Consider the following 8,983-nt stretch of genomic DNA (forward strand, 5'->3'; position numbering starts at 1 on the left):
GAGTGTCCAGTAAAGCCCCAGTCAACAGCCCAAAAACAGTGCCCACAGAAGGTGCAGGTTGCCTCTGAGGAACAGTCAGATCTCAGCCACAACCTGAAAAGCAGTCATTTGGCAATGCAACCCAAACCAGCACCTTGGGCATGAAGGCATTAGATATGGACCAGCTGCTTCTCCTCGAAGCACAGAGCACTTGAAATAATTCACACTAGTCGACTAATTTTCAACCTTAACCCTGAGAGACAGCACTGATTTGGCAGGAATAACAATAATATTTAATGTTTAGTGAGCAATAACTGTTGGGTGCTGTCTGCTGAATCCTCAAAACAAACCCATTGGCAGGACCCAGCTATTAAGATGATCATTTTATAGATGATCACATTGAGACACAGAGGGCAACTAATATTTGTTGAGAATCTGCAAGGTGAACTTCTTCCCAAGAAGTGTGGTAACATCATTAGTTGCAAAACTCCGCAAAAGTCTTGCAAGATAGGCAACCTTGTATTTATCGTACAGGTAAAGAAGCCCAGGCTCAAGTACATTAAATAACTTATCACAGGCCAGGAGGCAGAGAATTGCAAGAGTTAGTATTCAGCCCAGACTCCTTACACCTTGCTTGCCCCACTGCAACCAGAACTAAAGTCGGGAGAATCCAGACAAAAGATGTTCTAGCCACTATACTATTCTCCTTGCAGATGACAAATAGGAAGCATCCAACCCTGTATATAGCCAAACCATACTGGAGAACAGGAGCCCCATGATTACTGGCACTGGCAATTCCCCAGCTATTACCTGCTATTCCCTGGCAAGTAATGACATTGACCTTCTTCTTGGTGAAAGGGACAAGCCTGAACTTTGTGACTATTTCCTCTTTCAGGAATGCCTACAGAGACCACAATGGCTATTTGTTCCATGATCATGGGTGGGGTGTTCGAGAAGTTTCCTAAACTGAAAGTATGTTTTGCACATGGAGGTAAGGTCCTTCTTGTATTACTTAGCCTAGCCCGCTATAACAAAATACCATGGACTAGGCAGTTTAAACGACATTTATTTTCTCATTGTTCTGGAGACTAGAAGTCTAAGATCAAGGTGTTGGCAGGCTGATTTCTCGTGAGCACTTTCTTCCCAGCTCACAGATGGCCTTTCCTCTCTGCATGCATGGCCAGGGAGTGGAAAGGGGAACAGGGAAAGAAAAGGGAGAGCACAGGTGTCTCTTCTTTTTATAAGGACATCAGTCTTTTTGGATTAGGGATCCATCTTCCAAACTCAAGTAATTTTCATTACTTCTGTAAAGGCTCTGTCTCCAAATATAGTCATATTAGAGGTTAGAACTTGAACAGAGGAATTCTGGAGGGATACAATTTAGTCTATATAACAACTTTCCAGTCATGAGCCAGGGACTTAGCTCAGTGGCTCTGCCACCAGCCTTGCCACAACTGTCCAGTCATAATTCTAGCCATATGATGGGACCAAATTCCATTTTTATAGGCAAGCTTAGCTTTTGTTTAATTGTATTTTATTTTGTATGTAAGTCTCTCTAATCAGGCTGAGTTCTCCAGTCTCTACCATTCTCCATTGTTTACAAAGGCCTAATCCATTCCTCTGTATTGCTTGTCTGGTCCCTTTAGTAATTGAGGTTATGACTCCTGAACACACAAACATAAGCATACATAATATCAAACTATATCTGTAATTATCTAACCTGCTCTTCTTTCACAGCACATAGAGAAAACACTTTCCATATCAATAAATACAGAGCTGTATCACTTTTTCATGATTTTGTGCATAGCATTTCATTTTATGGAAATTCCAGCATAATTCAGATATCACTCAACTAATAATATTGCCATGATATTTTGCTATGATAACCACACTACATTTGACATTGATCACGTATCTTTCCATGTTTGCCTTCTTTCTTTGAGATGAATCTCTCATGTCTGAATTTCTAATGAGTTATATCATCTCCCAGCATTTGGAATCCAGCAGGTCCTTTGTAGACTTTTCATTCATTAGTTGAGCTATGGTAACTTCCTCTACAGAAAACACCAAGACTGAAAGGAATCTTTTTTTTTTTTTTTTAGTTTTATAGGCATTTAATAGTTTACCAATTGATATAAAAAGATTTTTTAATATGCAGAAAACATGAATAAATTTTGTTTTACACAGTCTGAGAGCAACAAATCTTACTGTAAAACACAAGAGCACTTTTTTTTTTGGTACCGAAGATCGAACTCAGGTCCTTGTTCTTGCAAGGCAGGTGGCAGAACCACTGTGCTAAATCCCCAGCCCCAAGAGCAATATTATATACATTCCTTTACTGATTTTTTTTAAATTGTGTCAATATCTTCAGTTAACTCTTACAATCTGGGGAACTGTCCTCTCCAATTACCATCTCTGCAATGAGGAATCCTTTTTAACGCACACTCCTCCTGGATTGTTTTTCTTGCAGGTGGTGCCTTCCCTTTCACGGTGGGAAGAATTTCCCATGGATTCAACATGCGCCCAGATCTATGCGCCCAGGACAATCCAACTGACCCAAAGAAATACCTAGGATCCTTTTATACAGACTCATTGGTTCATGATCCTCAAGCCCTCAAGTTGTTAATGGATGTCATAGGCAAGGTAAGTGGGGCCTCATGTTTGGATGACTTATTGGGAGATGTATGCTGGATTAACATCCATTGCTTAGCAAGTTAGACATTTTTTAGGGAATATATCAATGTGAATTAATAAAAAGTCTGAAATATTTATTACAATTGCCCTTTGTTGCCAAAAGGGAATTGACCCTAGGACCTCAAATTTCTTAGATATTCAGGTCCTTATATTAAATGGCACAACATTTACATACAATGTACAATCATCCACTTATGCATTTTAAATAATCTCTAAATGATTTATAATACCTAAGACAAAGTAAATACTATATAATACCTGTCATACTGTGTTATTTGGGGAATAATTACAATGAAAAAAGAAATCTGTACATGTTCAATACAGAAGCAATATTTTCCAAACATTTTGATCCAAAGTTGCTTGAATCCAAGAATATGGGACCTGAGGATACTAAAGACTGAGTATATTTCATTTCTATTTTATTACAAATACCTACAGAAGGTTTCCAAATTTTTCCAAGGAAAAAACTTTGGGGTTTTCCAAAAATATATGGACATATTTGAAGATTTTCAGTATGGTACTTGGATTGAAATTAGACTGTTAAGTTTTCTAAAATTTTGTTTAGTGGATTGAAAGGTCCATCACTGGCTGGGGATTTGGCTCAGTGGTTCCACTGCCTGCCTCACAAGTGCAAGGGCCTGAGCTCAATCCCCAGTACCAAAAAAAAGAGAAAAAAGTCCATCATTCATAAGTAACAAGTAGTGTTCTAGCTCTAGAATGTGTATTTCATTTCACTTTAATGCTGTTTCTCTGGTTTGAGGATATAACTACTATATACATGTTAAATATTTTAGTTTGGCAATAAATTATAGTAGTCCCTTGCTATCCAGGAGGTATATATTCTGTGACAGTTAAGCTTAGTTGTTAACTAGACTGAATTGAGAGACTCCTGGAGATGTGGCTGGATTTTGGGGTATCATACTCACCAGTGGATTAATCCATTAATATTCATAGCTGAATGTGCTGTTAAGTAGGGCCCATTTAGAAAGAGTGGGTTACTGAAGACATACATATATTTGGAGGGTACATTTCTCACTGGCCCACTTCCCCTATGCTCTGCTTACTGGCTGCCATGAAATAACTTTGCTCTACCATGACCTTCTGCCATAATGTTCCTGCCTTGAAGTAAGTTGACCAAGGACTGAAACCTCTGAAACTGTGAGCAAAAATAAATCTCTCCTTTAAGTTGAGAGTATCAGGTACAGTGGACTCTCAAGTTACAATCTGCCTGACATATGAACAATTGGATTAATTAGGTCAATAGAAGATTCATCTGCCTCTTGTTATCTACAGTCTGTACCCAGATAGGCATCCAGATCTCAGCTCTATTGACTTACATCCAACTTGATTTACAACCAGCCTTTGGGAACAGATTGAGTTCGTAAATGAAGGGTACAATGTACTTTGTTCCAGTGACAGGAAAGATGACTGATACCTACATAGTCAAAGAATCCTAGTGTATGCCTGACACCACTGATGTTACCAAACCCTATATAAAAGCACTTTGATACTGTGGCAGTCAATCTGATAACCAAGATGGCTGCTAAGTGACAAATGGGATGGATACTCCATACGATGTGTGTATGCTGGATAAAGGGATGTTTCATTTCAGGTTGGACAAAGTAGGGCAGTGCGAGATTCCACCATGCTACTCAGAATGGCATACAACTTAAAACTTATTAAGTGTTTATTTCTGACATTTTCCATTTAATATTTTTGAATTGTTATAAACCAAGAGAAACTGAAACTATGGAAAGCAAAACCTCAGATAAGGGATACTGCTGTATGTGACTGAGCTTTGTTTCTACATTGTCTAGCTTCTATATTATGTCTAGAGAGATGGTGGTTAGCAGTTGCTTGTGACTATTAATTCCCTTGGGCATGAATGGAAGGTGACAGGGGAGTATGTAAATAAGAAACTACAAAGAAGAGAAGCTAAAAGAGTTTTTATGGATTCTGAACTTAACCAATGGAAGAGAGGAAGAGAGAAAGTAATACAGAATTGGAGAAAGGATCATTCATATTACCTCCCATTGAGCATAGTACCTCCTAGTATTCTTGGAAATGGAAACATCAAGACAAAACACCCTTGACACATACAAAGCCTACCCTGAGTAATACAATTAGCAATGAAGAATACTATCAACACCTTCAAACAAGTACCTAAGGCAGTACACATTGGCCGGGAAGCTAAAGCAAAAAAGAAAGAACATGGCAAGTGCCTCGTGGAAACCAGTAGGTAGATTAGTTGGAGAGCACATGTGAATACTTCTCTAGTAAGGATTCCCTAGAAAAACTCAGAGAGCACTTTGCAAAGGTAATGTTACTGACATCTTATATTCAAATTATAAAGGCATGAACTATTTGGGTATCAAAAATAAATGTAATTTCATTCTATACAACCTCACAGGCTGATGAATCCATAGAAGCCATACATATTAATAATTTAGGGTTCTCTTTAAAATATTAATGCTTCCTCATTTTAGTTATATTCACATTTGCAAATTCATCACATTAGCAAATTCTCTTTCAGAAACAATCACAAAATCAAAATGACTATGGTAAGTTCTACCAGAACACCTGGGCTACAGTGAAACCAGTCTAGATTATAGCAAAAGAACAGACTGCTGTGGAGGGAGGTCTCCAGGAAGGAAATACAATGAACTGATGGATTATTTGGTGTGTTTGAGAGTTGGCAACAGTTATTGCTAGACATTCGATTGACTCTGTTAATGCCTTAGAAACAAATAGTAAATACAAAAAAATTAAGAAAAGGAAATAAATCCAAGAAAACAACCTGTATGGAACAGATGATCATTGTTCATTATTTGACTCAGCATTAAACAGTATTTAGTCATGAAAGTATAAATACTAAATATTGCTTTAACTGAAAAATTATAATTGTTTAGGAAATTAAAGTGGGGATAAGAAAGAAATTTCCATTGACCACAATGGGAAATCAGTAAATATTCCCTGAAGTTAATACATCAAGAAAAAAAAGTATAAGCTTATCATCTTGGAATATGAAGGTAGTTATCAAAAAATGTAAGTTAAAAGGTAACTACGGATGTTTTGGGGGAATAAGAGTGGTGAAAGTTGTCACAGGACTGCTTTTGATGATATATTGTTTATGCACAAGTGTTATTTTGATAAATCATAATTTAAACAATACCATAGGACTAAATATGTGTAATTTTTAAAAAGCCAGGCATGGCACACATCTGTAATCCCAGTACTCAGGAGGCTTAGGCAGGAGGATCGCTATGAGTTCAAGGCAAGCCTGGGATACACAGTAAGCTCAGGACCAGCCTGAACTACAAAGCAAGACCCTGTCTCAAAAAAAAAAAAACAAATAAATGAATATATATGTGACGTGTGTGTTTATACCAAAACCATTTTGGGGTACCTTCACTTCTAAATCACTTGGTCAGGAAGGACTTAAAGTAAATAATCTCTTGGTTTTCTTCTCCCTCTGAAATTGTTTCCTTTTAATTTATCTCTACCTGTTTTAAAGACAGAGAACACTAGTTATATGTCACTAGTCTATTATTGTAAAAATTAAGAAAAAAATAGCCTCCCTATATCATATGATCATAGAAAATACACTTTAATCATTCATCTACTCATTGTGATTATGTCACAATATTGGCTAGACCTAGTAGTAATCTATTGTTAAATAAGTAATCATTCAAAGCTTAGAGGCATGCACCACCATGCCTGTAATTCCAGCATTCGGGAGGCTGAGGCAGGAGGATTGCTGTGAGTTCGAGATCAGCCTGGACAACATAGTGAGTTCCAGGTCGGTCTCAACTACATAGTGAGACCCTGACTCAAAAAACAAAACAAAACAAAATTAGTGGTTTAAAACAGTATGGTCCCATGCCCTCTGTGTGTCAGGAATTTAAAAGCAGTTTAACTGGACAAATGCAGCAGACAATGTATCAGGACTGCCATCACCTGAAGACTTGGTTGGGGCTGAAGGATTTATTTCCAGGGTGTATTCTCCTCTTGCTGGACACATAGCTACTAGGTTCTGGTGGAAAGCTGCATTTTCCCCTATATGAGCCTCAGCACAGAGCTGCTTGAGTGCCCCCAAGAATGAGTGATTTGAGAGGGAAATGAAGATTAAGAAATGGGGAAATGGAACCTCTAGACCTAGCTCTTTGAGGCATCTTCATATTGATTTCCATAGTGGTTGCACCAGTCTGCACTCCCACCAACAATGGAGCAGGGTTCCTATCTCCCCACAACCCCGCCAACATTTGTTATTGTGTGATTTCTTGATAGCAGCCATTCTTTATGGGGTGAGGTGGAATCTCAGTGTTGTTTTCATCTGCATCTCTCGAATGACCAATGGTGTGGCACATTTTTTCATACATTTACTTGCTGCTTTTACTTCTTTGTCTGAGAAATGTCTGTTCATTTCAGATGCCCATTTTTTGAATTGAGTCTTTATATTTGGGGGGGCTTATTGTTTTGAGTTCTTTATATATTCTAGATAATAGTCCTTTGTCTGAGGAGCAGCTGGTAAAAAATTTTTCCCACATTGTAGGATGTCTCTTAGTTCTGTTGATGGTTTCTTTTGCAGTGCAGAAGGTTTTTAATCCTTCCAAGAGATTTAAAAGAATCATTCCACAGTGATATATGTACACCAATGTTTATAGTGGCACAGTTTGTAATAGCTAAAACTTGGAAACAGCCCATCTGCCCATCTGTTGGAAACTGGATAAAGAAGATGTAGTTTTTCTATAAAATGGAATACTACTCAGCCATAAAGAATGAAAAATTAGAGTAATTCATAGGAAAATGGACACATATTGAGGATCTACTCCTAAGTGAAATAAGTCACACATGTGTAAATACTGAATAGTTTCTCTGGTGTGAAAACTATAATAGTACAAAGGATCCTAATGGGATAAATAAGAGTGTGAAATAGGAAGAAAAGGGCTAAAAGTGTAGGGAAAGGGGAAAGGGAAAGAGAAAGGGAAAAGAAAAAAATATGAGAAAATGAAAAAATGGAAGTAAAGAGTTTGTTAATGGGAAGGGAAGGAGCGGGGGTGAAGGGAGGGCAGGGACAAGGGGAAAAAATGAGAACCAGCACCTGTCATGTGAAGGTACAGGATCCCAGTTATGAATGTAACTATATCGTAGACCTAGATTATACCAATAAACTCAATTTAAAAAAATGGGGAAAGAGTCCAGGAGAATGTGAGAAAAAGAGAGTGAGAATCCACCAGGCAGAAGTTATCCTTTTTATGACCTGCGATAGAAATCACTACTAGGCATTACTTCCATAACATTTTATTCATTAGAAGCAATTCACTAAACCTGACTCTAACGTTTATTAACTTGGTGGCCATTACTATCAAACCACTTATCCCTCACAGCCTTGGTTCACAACTGTAAAATGAAGATGATAACCAAGTAGAGTTTATATGAAGAATTAAAATAATTCTATACCAAAGGACTATACAAATGTCAAGGATTTGTAACACTTATTTCAGTGCTTTACAAATAGCAGGTATTAAGTTAGTATTTGTTTAACTGAATTGTGTAATGATCTTGGATATACAAGGATAATCTTATTTTTGCTTTGATTAAATTAAACCAGGTTCTTTCTCTGGGGAATTATGTGTTATTTCGTACAGTGAAAACTGTATCATTGATAGACTAGAACTTTTGTAGTAAACTATGTTGTAAGACAGTTATGCAAATAACTGCAAATAGCACTAATGAGATATGCTAATGAGATGGTTAATCACTCATTTTCTAGAAGAAAAATGAAACTATCTTCTGCTGTTAGAGCTTAGTTAGTAAGCCACATCTTTCAGTGTTTGTTGAATTCCCTGAAAATGTGAAAATGTTAATGCATCCCAGTAGGTGAACAGTTTATTCCTTTTCCTGACAGAAATATTAATCACTGTTATTATTAACTCAGTAGGGCTTTGACCTCACAGGTCAGATGATGTGTGCAGCTCCTGGCTTTGGAGAGGAAAATGTATGTCAGAGCAATGATGGTGCTGACAAATCCATCAGGATTATCCTCTGCTCTCCTGCCTAATAAGGAAAACCAGCATTTGTCTGGAAGTTATAAGCCCAGAAAAGGCAGAGATGTTAGTTAAAATACTTACTTACTTCTTAATACTTTGGAGTTATTCCTTTGGGCTTAAAAGAAAGGCCCTAATAAAATACAGATGTTGTGAAAACTACATCAGCAAATTAGAACATACACATTTTCAGGCCAGGGATTTAGCTCAGCAGTTCTGCTGACTGCCTTACAAGCGCAAAGACCTGAGTTCAATCCCTGGTA

General features: G+C 37.5%; 2 protein-coding genes across 7 annotated transcripts in view; one reads left to right on the forward strand and one right to left on the reverse strand.

The window, feature by feature from the left end:
- Tmem163 (transmembrane protein 163) overlaps window positions 1-8,983 on the reverse strand; it is a 357,236-nt gene that overhangs the window by 343,743 nt on the left and 4,510 nt on the right. The window lies entirely within an intron of this gene.
- Window positions 1-8,983, forward strand: part of Acmsd (aminocarboxymuconate semialdehyde decarboxylase) — a 79,083-nt gene that overhangs the window by 25,269 nt on the left and 44,831 nt on the right. For all 6 annotated transcript variants that reach the window (XM_010606198.2, XM_010606196.3, XM_010606195.3 and 3 more), the window contains 2 exons: window positions 875-970; window positions 2,450-2,622. In XM_010606198.2, the coding sequence (XP_010604500.1) occupies window positions 875-970; window positions 2,450-2,622 (269 nt within the window). The remainder of the gene's footprint in view (window positions 1-874; window positions 971-2,449; window positions 2,623-8,983) is intronic.

This window comes from Fukomys damarensis, unplaced genomic scaffold (assembly GCF_012274545.1).
Source record: "Fukomys damarensis isolate Sample0158 unplaced genomic scaffold, DMR_v1.0_HiC HiC_scaffold_29, whole genome shotgun sequence".
Lineage (NCBI taxonomy): Eukaryota > Metazoa > Chordata > Mammalia > Rodentia > Bathyergidae > Fukomys > Fukomys damarensis.